The following is a 22873-nucleotide window of genomic DNA, read 5'->3' on the forward strand; positions in this document are numbered from 1 at the left end:
TGTATGTGTGTGTGTGTGTGTGTGTGTGTGTGTGTGTGTGTGCCTGTGTGTTGGGCAGTCAGGAATGTGTGAGTGTGTGTGAGAGCTGTGCCTGGTTCTGGATAATCCTCTTCAACAACAGCAGAGTTTCACACATGACTGATCGTCGATCCTCATCCCTGCTGCACACACACACACACACACCCACACCCTCACACATGCGCGCACACACACAGACCCTAACCCTTTAACACGTACACCCTTACACATTAGCAGTTCAGCCAGCTGAACGCTGTCTCCAGCCTCTGGATCAAAGGGCAGGCTCTGAAGTGCTGCCGAGCTGTCGGTTAACAGGCTGCCTCAATCAGTAACTGTGTGGTGGCATGGGTCTATTACTGCTGCCTCAGCCTGCCCTGACAGAACCCATCCACCCCCCCCCGCAGTCAACGCTATGCTGCACTGGTAATGAGCACATCCTATAACCCAAAGGTCGCCAGTTCAATTCTTAAGTGGAGCACCGCTGTTGTACCCTCGAGCATGGCACTTAACCTAAATTGTTGCTTTAGTAAATATCCAGCTGTATAAATGAATGATGTGTAAGTTGCTCTGGATGTAAGTTGCTCTGGATGTGTAAGTTGCTCTGGATGGCGTCTGCTAAGCAAATAAATCACTGTTCAGTCCACTTTGCCTCCCCTCCAATGCAGGGGCAACAGGTCCCTGTTGGTGGAAGATTAGGGGTGAGAGCAGGCCATGTTGAAAGTGTGGTACCTTCCTATTTGGGCCAGGCTGGGAAAGATGATGGGGAACAGCTATTTGCACTGCAAATCCTGCTGTTCCCTTAATAATCTCTCTCCTTCTCTGCCTGCCTTTTCCTTTATTCCCTCTCTTCCACCAAACTGAGAGGGGGAGGGCTTATCTTTAGCTCCTCCCCTCCTGTACTCACTAAGACAGAGGGAGGGAGGAAGAGACAATAGAACTCTAGCCATTCATGTGGCTGGAGCCGTCAGCACAGCAAGCTCCACTCAAACACAATGAGGGAGAGAGCAGAGTGACCATACAATCCGTTAGGGGACGCCGACAAAGAACGCCCACATCCAAACTCGTAAACACAGGGGGCGCAAAGCCAGCACTGCCACTGTGACCGGCGGAAACCACAGCGTCAACACTGATTGGAGCAGTAGAGAGCGCCTGGACAGAATTCCCTGTGAGTTAAACCAGACCGGGAGCTGTGAAATATTGGCAAACTGCAGTCTCTGGACTAAAGAGCACTTCAGACAAGAGGAAGGACAGCCACAGGGCACAGAAAGAGAGAGAGAGAGAGAGAGAGAGAAGAGAAACAGACAGAGGTATAGTGGGACTGTCTCTCTGCTCTCCAGAGCAGAGTATGCCCTGTGTGCCATGCCACGGAACGACGCTGGTGCCATGATCTCTCACTACCCTCTGGTGTCCCTGCTACCCTGGCCCCCCGGCCCCCACACCCCAGAACTGGAGTCCGCCCTTCTGGAGGGGGAGGGTGGGGTGGCACTGCAGAGGTACCAGCCCCGCTCCCCGGACAGCAGCCCAAGGCGCTGGGTCAGTGAGTTGCTCCTGTCTCTGTCTCTCTGTCTGGTCACCTGTCTGACTGTCTGCAGGTCTCGCAGTGCTCCTCTCGCTGTCTCTCTTTCGCTGGCTTTAGATGTAGGGTCACGCAGCCCAGTCCATTCGCCTCTGTACAATCTCCAGCTCTGACAGTGCCCTCTCCCATCTCTCTCCCCCTGTCTCTGCCTGCCTGCCGTTCCTGAGCTCAGAGGTGTAGATAACTGTGTGTGTTGTCATCTGCCTCCCATCTGTCCCCACTCTCTCTGCGGGAGCAGCGCGGGGTCACTGTCCAGGTCAGCGCAGCTGTGGTGGGGCCCCTTTGATCTGATGAGGGGCTTGCCGTGGAGCAGCTGAACAGTGCTGTTGAGTTGCAGGGCTTGGGAGTGTAAACAGGGAGCCTGGCTTCTCTCAACAGCGGCAGGACGCGGGTATGAGACAGGCTCAATCTGGCCTGAGCTGGCACAGGCACCATGCGCTTTGGTTTCAGTGTGATGGGTTCCGTACTATACTGGGTCACAGCATGGATACAGCAATCCCAGCAGCGTCAGCTCTTGGCCAAAGAACAGTGGGGTTCATTGCTGAATCTTCACAGTGAGAGGCAAGTGGGTGGGCGGCACGAGGGCCACTGAGCGGGAAGTTTCTTCTTGCCGCTGGTCAGCAATTCTGGAGAGTCACGAGGAGCACTGGCCGCTGGTTACACAGCTCCGCTCAGCCTGACCAGAAGTGAACCACGGCGACTCTCGCTTTGCGGGGAAACTGCATCATCACTTCCTCCGGCCAAACAACTGACCAAGCTATTCTGATAGCATGATTGCGACACGGGAGCTAACTATAACTCTGGCACACGAGCAGTGTGCAGACAGAGTCAGTGGGTGCGTTTGAAAGGGTTACACACTTGTGAGTCTGTGTGTGCTGTTGGGAATATTCTGTGATTAGAGAATGTGTATGTGAAGTATTTGGCGTATGTGGGATGGCTCTCCCTCAGTCTTATCTGACATCCTGGCGTATGTCGTTTCCCCCCCACACAGCAGAGTTTCCGACTATTGTTACCGAGGCAGAGCGATCGGAGGGCAGCCCGATCCCACTGCCCAGCTCTCTCTGCAACTCCCAGAGAGACTCAATATGTCTTTAACACAGCAAGGTTCTGCCCAGAGACAAACGCACCGGTTGTGTGAGTCAGTGCCTAAATTACTCATGTTTCTGTTTCATGTAGCCACTGCTTTGCACTCTCACTTTCACTCTCTGTGATTATTTTCTGTAATTCATTCAGGCCCTTCCACTCTTCCTTCTGGATTTGTTCCTTTTTCAATCTCCCGTTGTTTTCGTCACCTCAGCATTTACTGCTGGGCCTTGCTGGAAGAATTCCCCCCACTTCACAGTCAGATTTGGAAAAAAAATTGTTTTGCCGTGAAGTTACATAAGTTTTTGTCTTTTGGCAATTTGGCCGTGCAGTGATGGAAATACTCGTGCCCAGTGTTCAGTCTGCACTTCTAAGGCTTGTGTCAAGAGCACTGCTATTTTGGATGTTTGTCTTTTTCTCACCATCCTCTCCCTATCCCCCTCTCTCCCTCTTTTTTCCCCCCTTCACTCCTTCTCTTCTACACTCTGCTCCCCGGAGTGTCTGAGATATAGTTATGAAACAGGACAGTTATAAAGAGGTGATTGGGCTAATCTCTGTTTTAATTGTCCTGTTTTCTTGTTCATGAGAGCTGAGCAAAGTCCAGGTCAGATGGTGGAAATGAGTGTATAACTATTCCACATCATTGTTCTCCAACGAAATCATAAAGGCAGACACTTGAGCCTTGTCTCAGGTCATATTGTATCACTACTGTGGAAAAGGCAGTACACTCTAGTAATACTGCACTGAGGTCATTAAACTCCATTTAACATATACTCAGCAGAACACCAGAGCTTACCGCAATAAACACTGGATCAGTGCAATATGGGTCATTTCCATTTTACGTGCAATATAACAGATCGCAACTGCATATATTGCATGTAGCAAATTCATAAAATGTGATTTATGAAGCATCTGAAAATTGCAGGCATGCACACAACCGTACTCCCGCTTAAAGCACTCTCTCCAAAGGCCTGTGTTCAAAACCTTTGCTGAGATAGATTCAGAAAAGATTACACTGAAGAGAAACAGATGGAAGGTAGTGGTTTTAGTTCTATGCTTTCTATCTTGAAGAATTGTCCCTCAGAACTGTGTCATATACTTGAGTGTAAAGAGTTCTTCATTTTCAATGCTTTGTGTTCATTTCGCCAGCCTCTTTCTTTCTCAGGTATTTTTTTTAATCAAAATCCACTTAATGGATGTCTACTCTGATTGGTCCTTCTTCTTCCAGTTCTTACAATTTTAGGATATGCAATGCAGAAATGATCTACTACTGCTAAAACCGTTCAGATTCTCATGTGTGGTAGAGAACTACAGATAGAAGTACGAGTCTGCCTATGGTGTGTGAATGAGTTTGCCATGCTTATCTGTATGAACTCGTAACCATGCATCAGAGGACAGAAATTTGGTCCACTTGATTGTGTTTACTGACATAACAGGACTGAGCTTATAGATTTTAGGGTTGACAGCAAAAAATGCTCAGCTCACACACAAACCCACCACTATTCTCTCCTTGCCCACTCAACCAGCTATAATCACCCACATGTCAAGGGCAGGGGCCAAGTGTTCAGAGGGAGGGGGTGGTACAGTAACCCTCCTCTCACTGTTGCTTCAGACATCTGTGATGTCACAGTGGTCTTTGTGTGCTTGGCAGAGAACATGGCATTTCCTCGCAGGAGGCTGAGGAGGGCTGCATGTCTGGCTTCTGCACAGTACTGTTGGAATCACATGCAGAGCGAATAGGGCAGAGAGACTACAACCACTGGAACGATCAATAGCTGGATTATTACATCCCTTGTCCTCACATCTGCAACATCGCCAACACCACAAGGCAGACACTCAAGTGTGGCAGAAATTAACCTCCAGCAGGAATTTGACAGGGCAGGATTAGACTGCACTGTTTAGCGGAACACAATGGATACGAATTTAATGGAAGAGAGTGGAAAGGGTATATTGGAAAATTTCGGCAAATGAAAGTATGTGTGGGGAGTGGAGGGGTGGGGGTGGCATGGACGGTCTATGGTCAGTATATCCCTGATCTTGGGGACACTGTGTATAGAGATATATGATTGGGCTTCAATTAACTGTTTATTGTATCTTGCTCTGTATTAAGGAGGAAATGCAAATAAAATGAAAAACACAGACCACCTTTGCAATAACAGCCTGTTAGACCTAATTATAATATAATAATATGAATATGATGGAACAAAACCCCTCACACAAGGACACTCTGAGATTGGGATGGGGGGACTGCTCGAACAGGGGCATGTGCGTACAGTCAGGTGCCTTGCAGAGTCATGGTATGCATACGCAATCAGGTTTCCCGCAGAGTCACAGCCATATCTGCACAGTCAAGTGGCACGCAGAGTCATCTGCATCTCTGCTCGGCGCACAGAGGCTCCCAGGTTCCCTCCATAAGATTTCGGCCCCTCTGGCTGGTTGTGCAAGAAGACAAATCCATCGTAAACAATGTGAACCCCTCCCCCCACAGGCCTGATCCCAGTCATGTGTCCCAGCTTACTGTGGGCTCCGGGAGAACAGAAGGAGGGGGAGGAGGAGAAGGAGGGAAGGACAGAGAGGGGAAGGAGAGGGCCGAGGGCCGAGGTCCAATCGGGCAGAGCTTTGGTCAGTTGGCATGCGAGTTACAGTCCACTGGTGCATGTGTGATTGGAACTCATGAAGCACAACATTCTACTGTCAGCAGAATTAGATAGCATCAAGGCAACAGGCAATAGGTAGTGGAACAATGTGTGCCTAAGTTCAGAGGTAACTTCTCCTGTGGGTCCATGTAGACTCTAGTTCAGTGTGCCATTACAACTGTACTATAAACCTGTTTGTATCTGGAAAAGACCATGGGGTATTTTTTATCAGTAGGGGTCATACAGTAGCTCAGTGTATGAATACAGTTTGTGGTATAGTCTATCAGTAGGGATGACAGTTCATAGTATTGGTGGGGATGGTGGTTCATCAGTAGGTGCCATAGATTAGTGTACCAGTGTTTACACTCTGTAGCCTTGGCGGGAGCAGATGGCCTCTCCTCTCACTGCAGCAGGAGGTCAGACAAGCAGGGCTTTGCTTGTTAATTAGAGCTTATTAGGCGGGGTGTCACGGGTGGAAGTACCGAAATCACCCAAATGGTTGCAATGCCGATAAACAACAGGCGTGCCTGCAGTCATAAAGAAGTTCACTGCATTATCGATGCGTGTACGCATACTCCAAAGACTGTCAGCATTCAGACCTGCAATTGGCCACTTGCCAACTGTATGATCCTCAAATCAATATTTCCCAACACATCTCCAGCAGACTGCTACCCCAGTGATAATCCAAAAAGCAGGGCCCTGGGCTTTTGTTTGAAGATTACTGGCGGAGTTGATGTCATCTCTTTCGTGCATAACCATTAGGGCTACTTGCTAAGACCACTGACAGAGTAAGAGCTCATAGACGGACAGGTTCTAGAGTGGTGGGGGGTGGGGGGTACTTGAAGCTGAAATGCTGAAAGAGAGAGATTTGCTGTGTAAAGCCGGGTAATGAGAGGAACTCTTTGTGGAACTGCAAGGCTGGGCAGATTGACTGTGTGACCAGTGAGAAGGAGTGGTTACGATAGGCGTGTTACAGGGTCAAATTCTGAATGGGCACCTCTGCTGTGGCCTTGAGCAAAACTACATTTCTCACTTAGGTTTCCCCAGTGAAAACTAAGCTGTGTAAGCCTATGGAGTCACTTTGGATTATTAAGCAAATGCAAGAACAACATTACTTCGAGTCCATGACAAACAATACCATCACAGTTTGCCCCCTGCTGGGCAGCTTTTGTTACAGCCCAGTGAGAGATCTCCCCCTCACACACACACACACACACACACACACACACTCAGCTGTTTGAGTAGATGAGGACAGCATTTCCACTTGCTAGTTGGAATCTGTATTTTCAGTAAAGGGAAGTGAATCCCTGTAGTTTCTGATGTCAGTTAAGGAGATGCTGACAGGACCATCCTTACCACAAGTTCTGCTATCATGGAGTTTCCCCATGACAATTTTTGGCTCAGATTACTGCTGATGCTTGCTCACATTTGGAAAGGAAGTTATGTTTATATGAATATATATTTTAGTACTAACATTAAGATTCATTCCTACTTCGCTACATGGAAGTGAGGGAAGGCTTTTTTAAGATTTATTTGAGACATTTCATAATTACCCATGGAATCTCCATCACTGACTCTGAGCTTATCTGCTGACAACTGGCCTCATTGTGAGTGGCAGTTCTTACAGAACCTCAGATCTTCTGGTGCCACAGTCCGTGACTGACTTAGAGTTCTGTTACCTCTGTGGACTGGTGTCCCATATGCCTCTGTCTTAGCTTTACTGGTGTCTCAGATAGCCCTGTCTATCTGCTGTACCGGGGTCTCCTATGCCTGTCTCTTAACTTTACTGGTGTCTCCTGTGCCTGTCTCCCTGCTGTCCTGGTGTCTCCTGTGCCTGTCTCCCTGCTGTCCTGGTGTCAGTCTGATGGTTTCCGCAGTGGCTGGGCCGCTGTTGCACAGTCAGGTATGAGGACAGCAGGCACAGTGGAGACGGGAGGCTGCTGCTGGCAGGAAGTGGGAGATTTCCTGGAATGTGTGTTTCCCTGCAGCCGTGCAATAACAGCGTGCCGCTCCTCCTGTTTTTGTCCTGTGCCGTTTCTCTCCGGGCCTAAGGCAGGGAGCAGTGATGGACCTGGGAGAGACCTCAGTTTCAGACTGGAAAAGGTCAGAGAGAAAAGGGCCTGACCCTCTGTGAGGTTTACTCAGTTCTCCCTGGTTTCTAAAAGCAAATAAAAACACTGTTAAAATTTTGTGGCACCACAAGAATCTTCCTTCTCCAAACATATTCAAAACAAAGCTCTCCTCTTTCTTGAACGGAGCAGACCTCATACATTTCTAGCTTTTCCACAGCAACAGTGAATCCCGGTTTTCATGTTTAATGTGTGTCTTTCTTTCTCTACGTGTGCTGACGCTGCAGTTATTGGTAGTTATGGTAATGTTTACTGAGGTCTTTCCAAGGTTAGACCAGTGCATAAGATGCAGCACAGATCAGGGCCAAAAACAGTGCTGCTGATGTTGAGTGACGGCAGTGATGTAGCTGGCAGTATCCAAATGCACGTATCAGCTGACCTCTGTAGTGTCTGTGACATTAGGTAGTGTTACTGCGCAAGGGGATGACATCACTCCCCCTCGAGGCCAGCTGTCCCCTGGGGGTGGCCAGGGGTCACAACCTTTCCCATCACAGGCTGATGCTTCCCAGAGCCCAGGAGATGGATGTGCTCTGCAAGGCAGACTGGCCTGGGAACTGGCCCTGTACCAGGAGACAGAGGGCTTCCCTGAACCCCTGACTGGCCCCTGGCTGCTCTTGGGTCAGCTGACGCTGGTGCTGCTCAAGAGCTGTCTCTCTTGTGTAGCGCACTGGGACATCATGGCTGGTGCACATGGGTGCTGTGTGACACTATATGACACTATGGTCATAGTTTTATAAACTTGCCTGTTTTTCCATTGTGTTGTGTTAATAGGTGTGGTTAGAAGCCAGGAATTAGTCTGTGCGCATGTGTGTGTGTGTGTGTGTGTGTGGGGTGTCAGATCAGGTCCCTCCACCCAAGATGAGTTTCTCCAGTACAGGGGATTACAGAGGCTTCCATGTAACTCATGTTACAGCTGCAGCTTCCCATCAAAACCCAGTCCCTACTTAGTCATCCCCTCAAACTAACTCGTACACACTCGTACAAAAGCGCAGCTATATTCTCCCTAAAACTCCACAAAAGCGCAACTATATTCTCCATCTTTACATCACATAGCATTTCTCTGACATTGCCGAATACGGGATCGATTAAATTACATGCCAGACAAACGCAAATTCACCGATTTACCGGACCGCACAATGAGCCGTAAATATCAGCTGCTGAATAAAGGTTTGTAAAAACAATTGTATTTGACTCCATAACCTCTTGCAGAAGTATCCTTTATTTCGGCTACCTCAAGAGTAAGGGAGGAAAGAGGAGGGGGCCTGGGAGTGCAGCGGGGCGGAGCTCGGTCATTCAGTAACGGAGAGACGGGGAGAGAGAGGATCTTGAAAGAAACGACGAGGGCTGGTAAGGGGGGCCTGTAGACAACGGAACTGTGACGGATTGTGTGTGTGTGTGTGGTGGAGGAGAAAAGATTTACAGAGAACGACAGCGCCGTAGCTGTGGATGCTTTTTGTCAATTTGGATTAAAATACTTCTCTCCTTGGCGGACTGTTGCTGGATTCTGATGCTGCTCCCGGACCATGAGAGAAGCACTTACCATGAAATTCGCCTGGAAAGCTAAGATGGTAAAACCGCCACCGTTTTCTGCGCTGCAGAGTTGCTGCGGTTTTAAAGTTTGCGCTCATTGAGATAATTCTGGATGAGAGAGGGATATTGTGAAAGTAGCGGATAAAGGAAGAGATTGGGAGGGGGAGGGGAGAAGGGGGGGATTCAAAGCAAACATTGTAGATTTTATTTGTAACTGTTTTGGGTTTTATCCTCTTCTCATTCATGACCGACTATTTACTGTACAGAACGCGACTGGGGAGCTTTTTTTAAAAAAGGGAGAATGCGACCCCGTTAATTTGTACCTACCGAAATGAAAACTTTTGTCTGCGCGGCTGAGTGGGAAAATGGGGGAACAATTGCTAGCGCCGTGAGCTCTATACGAGTCCCAGCTGCGTCTACTGGGTAAACACAATAGAGAGCAGATCCATCTAAAGATTTGACACTGCTGTTATTTGCAGAGTATTGTTTCATATATTGCTGATTGACTTGATTTTTTCCGAATATGTCAGTAGGGAGTGAGACACTCAAGTCCACATTTTTAACGGGAAAATATTTTCCATTGCCACTTTCACAATTGATGCGCATCCCTTTGCTGTTTTCAACAAGTGTGTTTTTCAGCAAACTGCGAATTTTGTGTTCACATACTGATATACGCGCCGTTTAATGAAGACAACGCTTTTTGAAAATCGTGTAAATGATCATATTACATTTATAGCATGATTAGTTGTAGCAAAGTACCAAATATCGTTTCTTGGTCGGATAGTCGACAAAGTTTTTTTTTTTTAATCACTAGCCTACAACGTCTCCGGTTTCTTCGGTTATTTTACCGTAATATACCACGATATCTACGTATGTTTACATAATGTGTATCATTTGCATGACCTGACTGTGGATGGAGAAAACGTTTTGTCTCGCTTGTATCAATCTGTGTCTGGCGAAGTTTTTTTTTTCTTCTTTTCTTTAATCGGCTCCGCTGTGCATACCGTGAGCCACTGAACAAGCAGTGTTTTAAAACCCACTTTCAAACACGTCTATGCTCAGCACAAAGAGTCGACTCTGCACAGACTGTGGACTCAGCAGGGCCGGTCAGGGAGCAACACGACCTCCTGCTTTTGTTTTTCAGTGCGGACTGCATGACTCAGTGAGAGAAGTATTTATGCCACAGCACTGTACAGGAAACGGTTGAGTATACAGACAGGCTGCTCCATTTATCCTCGTAGTTCATGCGCTGGTTTCCACGGCGCTCCAGAAGTGTGCCTAGTGGCCTGTTATCAACAGTGATATCAGCGCTGTAGGCTAGAGCAGCACCTCAGTCTTGATGTCAGTGCTGCAGTGATCACTGTGTTTTTTCTGTCTGTGTGGTGCGCATCTGTGTCAGTGAAGTCATCAGCACACCCAGAAGGCATTTACCACAGAATGCAGGAGGGCACGTTGTTGACCCCTCATGGAATGACATTGACCTTTGCACATAACTGCCCCTTTTTTTTTTTTTTTTGGTACGGGGCGAAAGTGAACATCACAGGAACCAGACTTCCCTCGTACGTTGACCGGTTCCTGTGAGTAGTTTATCCCGGTCCGCTCTTTGCTGGAATCTCTAGCCTCAGCCTGGCTTTCCTGTAAATGACAGAGCAGAGGCAGAGGGTGGAAGAATGTGCAGTTCCTGTTGTTGTCCTGGCTGTGCGTGCTGCGCAGCTCTATGTCCGTGACTCAGTATCCTGCCGTTGCGGTGAGGCGGCAGTGTTTGCGGGGGCGTAAAGAGCGCAGGCTGGATTTTGGGGGGGCTCTGTGTCTCCCGGTGGCTCTTTGAGTTTGTTCGTGGAGGAAATTTTCTTATTTGCTCTCTGGCTGTCAGAGCTGTCAGCCCCCCCCCCCCCCCCCCCCCCCCCCCCCCCAGCCCCCCAGCGCTCTGCTGTCCCGCGCCAGCTCTGAGCACGCAGCACTTGCGTGGGCGAAGTGAAGGGCAGCGTCTTGCCTTCTCCCAGTGGAGCTCCAGGTCTCTCTCACACTGCAGCAATAGCACAATATCACACTCCTTTCCCCTGTTCACCCCCCCCAAACACATACTCACAAAGATATTCCCCATCCAGTCAGCTGTTTTTCCACATTTCTGTTTATTTACAGATTATATTTGCCCCCCCCCCCCCCCCCCTAATTATTGCTGTTGGAAAATGGGTGTTTTTCTTTCTGTTGCATCACTGACTTGTGGACTGTTGCTGGAGAGATGTTCAGTATTGTAACGGTGTTTGTCTTCCCCCCGACAGAGCTCGGTGCAGGACTGGGGAGAGGAAGTGGAGGAGGGGGCGATATACAATGTGACACTGAAGAGGGTTCAGATCCAACAGGCCGCCAACAAGGGAGCGAGATGGCTGGGGGTGAGTGCAAATGAGCCGTTCACATCACACTATAGCACACAATCAAAATACTGCATATACCCTCAATATCCCACGTGCAACTTTTGTCATTAATTTTGGAGGTAGCAGAGCTGAGCTCTGTTTGTGATGGAAAAAAGGACCAAGTGCATTAACTTTTTAGTCAAAGTTAAGGACGAATGTTTGAATCTTATACAGTGTACTGAGAGAGCTGTGGATTATTACTGGTCCACTGCCGGTCTTCTCCCTGCAGCTTGAGCAGCATCAGTGCTCAGGAACAGTTGAAATGCATCACTGCTTTGGCTCCCTGGATGCATCTCTGATGAACAGTAACACAGTACCATTACTGAACTGCGCAATTTGGTTGTAGAGAAATCAGGCTCATTATTTATGCTATTATATTTTGTTGTGATAATGTTTGCTCCTGTGTTATATTAGTGTGTACCGCTGAGACAGGAGAAAATGTTGGGTGCTCCACATGCTTGTATTAGAAGCAGAACAACATGATCTTTTCCTTGATCAGCTACCCTCTGCAACTCTACAGCTGAGCACAAAACACTTATATTATATCAACTGATACAGATGATGTTCAAGGCAGAGATACTCAGGTAGTTTCAAAGTAATTGAAACCGCAGAAATGGATAACCACTTATATGGTAGCATTATATCAGGATATTCATCTTTATTCATGAGTGTGTGTATTGCATGTTTTTTGTGTGTACCATGTTTGAGATTCAGGTTGATGCTGTGTGTGATTTTTGTCACCGTTCAGCTTTGCTAAAGAACAGTTTCAGTGCCATAATACCAGCTGCTGTGCTGCACCCAGAGAGAGCTGCTCTGCTCCCCTCCTTTATGAGTCTCTCAGAGAGTGCGAGAGGGTGGAGGAGGGGGTGCCATTTGATTGAAAGCAGATTGTAGCGTTTCCTGTTGTAGCGTGCTAGCAGCACCAAGGACTCTCTCACTGTCTTTCTCTCTCCCAGCAGACACACAATAGCAGGACACATCTGCAGAAAGATTAGGCGTCCATTTGCCTTTTTCTCTCTCTGCCTCCCATCATTTTCTGTCTGACTCTTTTTACTGCTCCTCTTCCTCTCCATGTCCCCTCCGCCTCTCCCTGTCGTCTGCCAGGTGGAGGGAGACCGGCTGCCGCCGGGCCACACGGTCAGCCAGCTGGAGACGTGTAAGATCCGCAGTATCCGCGCGGGGACCCTGGAGCGGCTGGTGGAGACGCTGCTGACCGCCTTCGGGGACAATGACCTCACCTACACCAGCATCTTCCTCTCCACGTACCGCGCCTTCGCCAGCACGGAGGCCGTGCTCCAGCTGCTGCTCGACAAGTACGTAACCCTGCGCAGACGGCTGCGTCTGCACAGCTGCGTCTGCACAGCTGCGCAGCCGTTGCAGAATTTGACCGATTCAGTGAATCTGGCGATCAAGAATAAGAACCAGTATTGCACAAGCACTCTTTGACGGTGCAGAACCAGGGAGTAGTGGGTGCTAATGGCTGGCGGGCGCAGTGCGGTCGGCTGCCGTAGCTGCTGCCCTCGCAGTGCTGAAACTGAGGCCTGTCTCGCTCTTCGTCCCACAGGTACGGGAATGTGGAGGACAGCGAGGGGGAGAACAAGCAGTGCAGTCCCTCAGACAACAGGGGAGCGGTTCGGAAGTAAGAGTCCACACGCTGCCGCTTCGTCTGCTCTTTGCCATCGCTGTCCCAGCGGGCGTGTGTGTCGGACAGCGCGCTTAGCTCGACTGCGTTTTCCGCTGTCTGGCTCGGTCTGACCCCCCCCCCTTCCCTGTGGTGCTGAGCGTAGCGGAGCTGACGTGAAGAAGTGCTTGAGGCGAGCCTTTCCTTTGGCACAGCTGCTTCGTTACTCACTCTGAAGGGCCTCGCATAGCGCCGGGGTGGACGTCTGGAAATGTTCTACGTGGCAGCGTTTCAAGCCAGGGATTTAGCAGTGCGGTTAAAAAGCACAGGCTCTCCCTCCACTTGTTAATCTGTCTGCTTTCGCTGGCCTTTCGCACAGTAGTGCTTCATCGCTCTTGTCTGTCCCCTCCTCTCCCAGTGCCCTGGCCTCCATCCTGCGAGCCTGGCTGGATCAGTGTCCTGAGGACTTCCAGGAGCCTCCCGCCTACCCCTGCCTGAACAGGGTCCTGGACTTCCTGCAGAGGGCGCTGCCAGGCTCTGAGCCCCTGCGCAGGGCCCAGAGCCTGCTGGAGCAGCTGCAGAGGCAGGCCAATGTGGACCCCGAGGCTGAGGGTAAGTCGCTGTTCAGGGACCGCCCGCTCTCCCTGGATGGCAACCCTTTGTATTCTTCCATCTGTCGGGATGTTACTCTGTGAGTACCTGCACTGATCTTCATTTTTGTCTATTGCCGATGCAGCTTGTTTCCATGGCAACAGCCCCTTTTGCCTTGGGGAGGAAGAGGAAGTGGAGATTGAAGTGCAGGAAGATTTCCTGTCTTTCGAGGCTGATCTGGTTGCTGAGCAGTTGACCTATATGGATGCGGTAAGTCTGTTGCTGGTTCATTATTTTTGCTTGGCGGATGCATCTTGCATAGCTCACAGAATGACTTGCATAGTTTACCATTTACATCCACGTATACCGCTGGATATTTGCTGAGGCCATTGTGGTCAAGTCCCTTGCCTAAGGGTACTTGGCCCAAGATTGAATTGAATCAGAGACCTTTCAGTTGCGAGCCCTGCTCCTTACCACTACACCACACTACTGCCCAGGACTGTGGGACTGAGACAGGGATTGTGTACATTAGTGGAGAGGCAGGACAGTAGGAGGCAGAATGTGTATTGTAATAAGTCCCTTCAGTCTTGTGAGCTTATTTGTATTAATTTGCCTGTGTCCCCCTCTCTCTTTGCCCTTGCAGATGTTGTTCAAGAAGGTGGTCCCGCACCACTGCCTGGGCTCCATCTGGTCTCAGCGTGACAAGAAGCAGAACAAGCACAGCGCGCCCACCATCCGCGCCACCATCACGCAGTTCAACGCTGTGGCGGCCTGCGTGGTCAGCACCGTGCTCCGCCGCCGGCAGATCCGGCCGCACCTGCGGGCGCGCGTCATCCAGCGCTGGATCGACATCGCCCAGGTAACCGCCCCCGCCGTGAACACCTGCCCGTGCTCGCGATCCCCCACACGTCTCGCCCCCCCCGCGTGCGTGCGTGCGTAACCCTGTCTCTGTTCCCAGGAGTGTCGCATCCGCAAGAACTTCTCGTCGCTGCGTGCCATCATCTCCGCTCTCCAGTCCAACCCGCTGTACCGCCTGAAGAGGGCCTGGGCGTGCGTGAACAAGTAAGTCTGTTAGTGAGCGTGTCGGTCAGTCCTTGTGTCTGTCGGGGGGGGGGCGGAGCCGATTGGGAGGTCGCCGCCTCTCTGCCCGTGTCTGTAATGCGAGTATGCATGTCCTGAAGATGAAAACAAGCTCATGAGTTCCCACAGCTCGCTTAATATGCTTTCGCCCCTGTCTTCTGTCTTCATCAGGGACAGCATGCAGATGTTCGAGGAGCTGTCGGACATTTTCTCAGATCACAACAACTACCTGACCAGCCGAGAGTTACTGATGAGGGTAAGGCAGCGCAGATGGCGTTGCAACGTTGAAGCATACAGTAACAGCACACAGTAAAAAAATATACATGGGTATATACTGTACCGATGTATGTCATAAATGATGGTTTATTGATGGGGTTATACAGATGATATATTGATGGTGAAACTGATTTATTGATGGTATACTGATGGTTTATTGATGTATAGCAGTGGTATAATGATGATAAACTGATGTGTTTGTGTGCACCTCTGATGTTTCACAGGAAGGAACCTCCAAGTTCGCCAGTCTAGAGAGCTGTGTGAAGGACCACCAGAAGCGCACACACAAAAGACTGCAGCTACAGAAAGAAATGGTGAGATGAGAGAAAGAGGGAGAGACACTAGATGGGGGTGTGAGAGGGCGAATAAAAGATTGTATGAAAGGGGAAGAGCAGTAATGTGGAGGCTGTTTGTAACCCCCACCTTGCTCTCCCTCAGGGTGCCATGCAGGGCACGATACCGTACCTGGGTACGTTCTTAACGGACCTGACCATGCTGGACACAGCGCTGCCAGACCTGGTGGAGGTGAGCCTCGTCTGTACAGCTTTTTGCCTGCCTGTCGCAATGGAGAGAGTGAGAGTAAAAAATTGTGACTGTACTTTGTGGCTCAGTTTGTGTTCTTAGTCTGTGAAGAATTCTGAAGGCACTTTTGTATCGGCTGTTCGTTTCTGCGTGTGTGCGCCGATCCCATGCGTCCGTTGTTTCACTGCGGCATTCTTTGCGTCTGTTTCAGGGTGGTCTGATCAACTTTGAAAAGAGACGAAGGGTGAGTATTACTTCCCCCTGTGTATTTCGCCAGCCTGCAGCCCTCTCGCATGGTTAATGCTGTAAAGCAGCGGAGACAGCCTGAAGGCCTGAACCTCCCAGGCATCTCAGTGCTCCCAGTGTGTGAAATGCCCTTCTACAAGGTCTCTAATAGCCTGTAAAATTTTGCTGTCCTTGTGCAGGAGTTTGAAGTGATCGCACAGATCAAGCTGCTTCAGTCTGCCTGCAACAGTTACTGCCTGAACCCTGACCCGGCCTTCCTGCGCTGGTTCCACAGCCAACCCCAACACAGCGAAGAGGAGAGGTGTGTACTCGGCCACTCCACCTGTCTTTCTGTCCTTTCTGCTCCGTCCCCGTGTCTCCTTTTCCCCTCTCTGTACCCCCGTGCCGCTCCGTGTCCCTTATGCTCCTCGTCTATGGAGTGTGCATTAATGATGCCTCTCCGGTTCCTGCAGCTACGCTCTGTCCTGTGAGATCGAGGGAGTGGGAGACAGCAGTCCAACCTCCCCGAAACCTCGTAAGAGCATGGTGAAGAGGCTGAGCCTGTGAGTACTGTCATCCCCCCTGCTCGCCCTTGCTCGCACCCCTGACTGAGTGACCCCTCACCATAGGACATGGGAACTAAACTGACTCACTCACTCATAGTTCTCCTGATTGTAAAGCCTGTGTTTCTGCACAGTTCTGTATTCCCACAACACCTTCCCTGTACCAGTAACCCACTAGCTGTTAGCATTGATTTCTGATAGTTACATGGCTAATTGTGATCTATTGCAACCTATCCTACTACATGCATAGCATAAGCCTTACAGCTTTGTTGCTTGACCCAGCGATTCGCAGACATGGGAGGGTGAGAGAGAGTGAGCCCTGTGTATTAGCAAGCCTTAGCTTATGTAGCTTCCCTGTATAGAATAGAATGGAATGTACATAGCCCTCTCATGAAAGTCATTGGAAATGTTCTGTGTCTGGAGAAAAAAATGTGTCATATAGTTTGTTTAATGAGTCTGGTATCTGTGTGCTGTTGGCTGACCTCACGGCCCCTGTCTTGTTCCACCAGGCTGTTCCTTGGAGCAGAGGCTGCAGCTGCTAACTCCCCAGTGAGGGACAGCCCACGTTCGCCCCCTGCTGGCAGCTCAGGGGAGAGCATGGACTCCGTCAGCGTGTCCTCCAGTGATTCCAGCCCCTCTGACAGCGAGGGCCTGACACCCACGCACACCCCTGACATCACGCAAAAGAAGGTACTGACGAGTGCGCCATCGGAATGGCCGGCCAGCTGGCCTTCGTATTCGGTACGGAGCAGCAGTGCGATCCGTGTTAACCTCAGCTGTTTGTTGTGCCCCAGCTGTCGGAGTCCTCCTCCTGCTCCTCTCTGCACTCGATGGACACGTCGTCGTCGTCGGCCAGCGTCCCCATTACGCCCGCCTCCCCCTCGCTGCCCGGCCCCCCCTGCACGCACCGCCGCTCGGCTTCTCTGACCCCCGCCTCCCCCACCTCGCCCAGCCTCCCCCCTGCCTATAACACTCAGGCCCAGGACGCCTGCATCATCCGCGTCAGCCTGGAGCAAGGCAACGGAAACCTGTACAAGAGCATCATGGTGAGTGTGGACCGGTGTTCTGTATGTGTCTGCTGGGTTTATATGCAGGTGAACTCCGTAACGGTGAAAGGGACTGTGTGGTTATCTGATATTGAGTGAGCTTTGGCAATCAGAATGTCACCCTGAAATTCCCTGTATAAAGAGAATAAATGGATTCTGAAGAGCTTGCTGAATAGACTGAGAATGGAAACTGTCACAAACAATTACTATTTTTTATGTACGATAAAGCTCCAGTTCCTGTGTGTACGATGTATGTACAGTGCAGGTGTCAGTCATGTGGAATATGAGTGTGTCAGAGTTTAGGTGTTATGACAATCAGTACTGGAGTTTTGACAGCGGTATTGCCTGCTCCCCTCAGCTAACCAGTCAGGACAAAACCCCAGCGGTCATCTCCCGTGCAATGGCCAAGCACAACCTGGAGGGCGAGCCATCCGAAGCCTATGAACTGGTTCAGGTCATCTCTGAGGAGAGAGGTACGCACAGGGCTTTCCCCCTTGCTTGGTCTGTTATGTGATGTCACACTTTCTCCTCTAGTTGCTATCTGAGGAGCAGCCTCTTTTTCTTCCTCTCCTTCCTTCCCGCCCTCTGTTACTATGTTACAAATATGTGTTGGCAGAAAACTGAGAATTTGTAGGGATTGTATAGAGAATTTCTTTTTCTGACTGAATTCAAGTATGTAACTTTGATGGCTTGTTAATTATTTGCGTGTGCATGTAATATTTGAAAACCCTCCTCCCGACCTTTTCAGAGCTGGTGATCCCAGACAACGCCAACGTGTTTTACGCCATGAACACCTCCGCCAACTTTGACTTTCTGCTTCGTCTGCGCGGCTCCGCCGGCCGGCCTGTCCAGCTGCGCAGCCGCTGCAGCTCCACGCTCCCACGCGCACAGCAGCGTGCAAGCTTGTCACTGCGGCTCAGCAAGGTCACGCTGTGACCCCCGGGGTAGGGGGGGCCGTGGAGGGACCGCAGAGACTGAGCTTTGGGGGGAGTGTGGGAGACTGGGGCAAAGAGGCCTTTGGCAGAACTGGAAAACTGTATACCCAGAGCCTTTGCTCCCCTTCTCTCCCCTGCTTGCCCCCTCTCCAGCGGCAAACCTGTGCCTTCCCTGCCCGAACTGCGCCCTTACTGCGGATGCGCAGTTGCTAGGGGCCTCGTTGCCAGTGGGATAGAGGCCTGGAATGGGTGCTGCCTGCTCTTCCTCCCACTAGGACATTTTGCACACACACACAGGAGACGAGTCACTCCTCTCCTCCATCAGTATTTCTTTTTTTTTTTTATTAATGCTTTCTGTCCTTCTGTTCTTATTGCTTTCCAATGAGGAAGGAGGTAGGGGAACAGGAAGAAGAGGATGAGTCTGTTTTCTGTCCTGTTGCCTTTAGTGATAATGAATGGACTCTTGCATCTGTGTTTCGGGGTAGCAGGAGCTGTGATGTCATTGCGTCTCTCCTCATGGTTTTCCCTGTTTCCCTGTGTGCACTATTTGAACTTCTCATATTGTGAGCTGTGTGATGAATGCAGTATACATGCATTCTGATTGGTTCCTACTTGGTTTTAACAAGTCTGTGATAATTCTAATTGTTGGTTGGTTGTCCAGTCTCTGGGCTAGAATCACACAAAATGGGAGTGTCTGGTTGGAAGCTTGGCTTTACCTGCCTGCCCCATTAATTTTCTAATAGAGTTGCACTTGTTTATTGGTAGGTGGCATTAAGGAAGGAAGGTGTTTATAGATACTGCCCCCCATACACTGATCTTTTATCTGCTTTGCTATTTTTTACATAGTGATGGGAGTTAGGACTTGATTAGTGTAAGATTATCCTGGATCAGTTATTGGGGGCAGACCATTCTGGGAGCTGTGTACAGAGCATTGGGAGGATCGTCCACTGCACATCCAGCTTTGCACAAGATGAAATGTTTTTGTAACACAGGACTAAAGAAAACGTTGGGAAAATATGCAGAGAAGTTGATAAGAATAGCAGAACATTTTTTATATGTGGTTCTTCAACTCAGATTATTTCCAGACTGAAAACACAAAAGCAGGAACTTGCAGGGGTGCTGTGGTGTATGTGGAATTGTGTAAGAAGGGTATATCTTCCTACTATGTGGTGCACAGTGCATACACATTATATTAATGATTGGTGTGCACCAAGACAACACACTCTGTAATTCTGTCAGTGGCATGATGTTACTAATCCATATATATATATAGCCACAGAGACTGTTCTAAACTGTAACAGAGACTGTTCTAAACTTCCCTCATCCTGCCACTACTTCTGTTCCAAATGTTCCCTCACACTGACTGCCCGCTGTCATAGACTCTTTCACACTGACTGTTATTCCTTCATACTGACTCTTTCCCTTCACAGACTCACTGCCTCACACTCATCCTTTACACTGAATCTGGCTCCTTCACGCTGACTCTTACATCTTCACTCGTTCGTTAATGCTCTCTGCCTCACACTGGTTCTCTGCCTCACGCCGGCTCCTCATTGACATTGACTCCTCTGCCCCGACTCTGACTCCTAGCCCTGAGGTGACGAGAGGGCAGAAAGTAGAGTGTGGTTTGTCAATTCCACTGTCTTGCTTCTGATACAGCACTTGTGAGTCCACTCTGAATACTGTCACTTCTCAGTTTTTAAACATGTCCTCACTGCCAAAGAATTCTCTACATACAAAAGTAAATAAATTATTATCTTCATGAATGTCTGTTTTCATACCAATTATTAGTATGATGACTGATTGCCTTTTGGGATTATCTGTTTTTGAGAAACATATGACTAAGATGACCGCTGTCACTGCATTATGTGCTACAAGGACAAGTGCAGGTCATCAAAGAGGTACTGTAGTCTATGTGTCAGTTACATTTCTGTGTGGATTTAACAGATTTGTCTGTGTACTGGCAATATTAATGTAGGAGGAAGCAGCAATTAGTGAAAAGACTGGAAGGAAATATTTTCTTTTTCAAAAAAAAAAAAATCTTTCATTAATCATCAGCAGAGTATTGCATGTTGTCCAAATGTGTACCTAGTGACAACAGTGGTACAGTTAATCACATACTTCATTCACATGCACAATGGCGGACATATGTCAACATTAGGCCAATCCAGCTGGGTATGCAAACATTGTGTAGTTGTGTATATGGGAGTACTCTTGGATTGTCTGAATAACATGAGTTTCCCTTCCAGTTTAAACAGGATAGGATCAGTAAGATTTTAGTGTAATGGATTCTGATTGACACTGGAACCATTTAGTATTTGACTGAAGGTGAGATTACATAAGGGCGATACAAAAACGATTTGTTAATGTTGTATTTCCCTTCCATGTCCAGAAGATGGCCATGTCATTCCATCCTTCTCCTCTCCATATTTTCTCTATCTGAAAGTTATGAAGTTTATTCATACTATGTTAAATTTCAACAAGTGCATTACTTTTTGCTCAAATAAATGGAAATATGTGAAAAGTTATTACCATACTACTAAAACATCACAGAGCAACAGTGTACACTTTTCAAATAAGTTTTGAAAAACACAATGATGAAATTTATTTATGCATATGCAATGTTTTGTGCACCATCCTGACTTTTAACTTACAGAGCTGAGAAAATAGTTTCCCTTATGAGGTGCAGGAGTTTTGATCAATCGTAGAATTTCTTAGTCGTTCCTTATAAACAGCTTTCTTGTGTTTTAACCTCATATGAACTATTGGATTTAGGTCTGGGGATTTCAGCGATTTGTTCAAAGCAATTATATTGCTTAACTTTGTAGATACTCATGTGTGCTCATTTGAATCGCTATATTTTTTTCCCAAAAATTTGGCTTCTGTGCAGGGTGCACTTACTTTTTGGGCAAATATTTCCTGGTATGTTTGAATACATCTGTTGCTTGTTTTATGCAAGTTCCAGGAGATAACACTCAAAATAATGAGCTTTACCGTTTTGGGATCAAACTTATCACTGATAAGCATGTCCATACAGCTCAGGTTTTTGTTATCCGAGCACAAAACCTTGGACAAGATGTCATTAAGATGTTGACACCCCTGTCCCTTGATTCGTACAAACAATATAAAGGAGAAGATTTATACATCCCAAAGATGTCAGACTGTCTTGATCAATGAGTCAGTTTCGTGCCTTTGGATTTGAATCCACTTCCTCAGATATCTCTAACCTCACAGCATCCTGAGGTAAAAAAAAAAAATGTCACCAAGTTACCAACCCTTCAAGTGGCCTTCTCAATTATGGGAGCTGTAGTAAAAACAGTCAGGTTAACCTACATATGTGGTAGCCACCACCTGACTTGTGGAGGTCCATGAAATTTTTAAAAATGAGCCAGAAATGTGTAAGTTTGTCTCTAATTTTAGCTATGATGGCTATTAATAGATTGCTATTGTGTTTAAGATCCTTTTATACCCACTGTTGACATTCTGTGATTCCAGCCACATGTTGAGGTGGGATTATTTTGAAGGATGTAGTTTGTAGGTGCTTAGGAATATGTATAATTTCAATGTGTGTGTTTTTTAAGACACACCCCTCTTTGGAAAATATTACTGTTCTCTGTGGTCTTGTTTAAAAAAAAAGCCTTTCTGTTTTATTTGGCCAAAGAAAAACAATCCAGTCACATTTGTTTTCTGTTGAATGATGTTTTTGTTCAAATTCAACAGGGGTGTAAGTACATGAACAGGGCATTGTATATACCCTCCCATGTGTTCCAAAATTGAGAGAGTGTACACTTAAGGATAACCAGTGGAAAATGGATTGGGCTTAGCAGTAAGACAAAAGACTGTGCACATTGGCATGCTTTCAGATTGCGATTTGAATGCTACTGTCCTTAGATTCAGAGGCACTGATGTGTGCTTGTAAAATAACTATTCAGGGGTTTGGTCATTGGTTTAAAATCCTGCCTACTTCTTATTGAGTTACTGTGATATCACAGCTACATCACCATAGTGGTTCTCTGTTCTCTAGAAATTTATCTAGATGCACTTGTTTCACATGTAACAGCAACAAACACCATTCAAACACCATTTTTATTTCATATTTTAAAAGCATTGACTGTCATTTTCAAGCAATAAAGAAATACTTATACCAAACCACAAAATAAACTATAAAAAGGATATTTTAACCACACAAACAATATGAGGGTGTAATAAATTAATCAGAAGAATATACTGAAGTGCTGTTCAGGAAGTAAGAACATTTCAGCTAAGAGTTTCAGACACCTGAGAAGAAACTTCCAGTGATATGTAAATGAAAACCCTAAACCACTCTCCAACACACAATGACAAGGCAGAATGACAGACACGCTGAACTTGAGTCAGTGAGGTATTTATGACCTGACCGGTACCTACTCAGAAAGTAAAGATTAGGAACAGTTAAACAACTCAAGATATAGATAGTGTGATGGTGCACAGCCTTCAAATATCAGTTGACTGTGATTTATGATGCTGTGTTTAAAGGGACAAAATTAATAATGCATGCTATGGAATATCAGACTTACACATGAACCCTCAGTGCACAACGCCAAACAATAATCCATTCAACTATTCAAACATCTTCACAACAACCAAAT

At 47.9% G+C, this 22873-nt stretch overlaps 1 protein-coding gene across 2 annotated transcripts; it reads left to right on the forward strand.

Annotated features, from left to right (window-relative positions):
• Positions 1–981: 981 nt before the first annotated feature.
• Positions 982–18531, forward strand: rgl1 (ral guanine nucleotide dissociation stimulator-like 1). 2 transcript variants are annotated; one of them, XM_036521186.1, is made up of 18 exons: positions 982–1551; positions 11255–11365; positions 12491–12699; positions 12951–13025; positions 13426–13619; positions 13744–13868; positions 14242–14457; positions 14557–14660; positions 14850–14934; positions 15179–15268; positions 15393–15479; positions 15688–15720; positions 15902–16023; positions 16175–16264; positions 16774–16954; positions 17059–17310; positions 17669–17783; positions 18059–18531. In XM_036521186.1, the coding sequence occupies exons 1-18, from the start codon at positions 1378–1380 to the stop codon at positions 18244–18246; spliced, it is 2451 nt and encodes an 816-aa protein (XP_036377079.1). In that variant the 5' UTR covers positions 982–1377; the 3' UTR covers positions 18247–18531. The 2 variants fall into 2 exon arrangements, with proteins under 2 accessions (XP_036377079.1, XP_036377080.1); XM_036521187.1 differs by lacking the exon at positions 982–1551 and adding an exon at positions 8823–9010.
• The last annotated feature ends 4342 nt before the right edge of the window (positions 18532–22873 follow it).

This window comes from Megalops cyprinoides, chromosome 2 (genome assembly GCF_013368585.1).
Source record: "Megalops cyprinoides isolate fMegCyp1 chromosome 2, fMegCyp1.pri, whole genome shotgun sequence".
Classification (NCBI taxonomy): domain Eukaryota; kingdom Metazoa; phylum Chordata; class Actinopteri; order Elopiformes; family Megalopidae; genus Megalops; species Megalops cyprinoides.

Coding starts and splice junctions, on each gene's coding strand:
- rgl1 (XM_036521186.1), top strand. CDS start 1,378: ATGCCACGGAACGACGCTGGTGCCATGATCTCTCACTACCCTCTGGTG. Junction 12,700..12,950: donor CTCCAGCTGCTGCTCGACAA/GTACGTAACCCT, acceptor TTCGTCCCACAG/GTACGGGAATGTGGAGGACA. Junction 14,661..14,849: donor GCCTGGGCGTGCGTGAACAA/GTAAGTCTGTTA, acceptor TGTCTTCATCAG/GGACAGCATGCAGATGTTCG.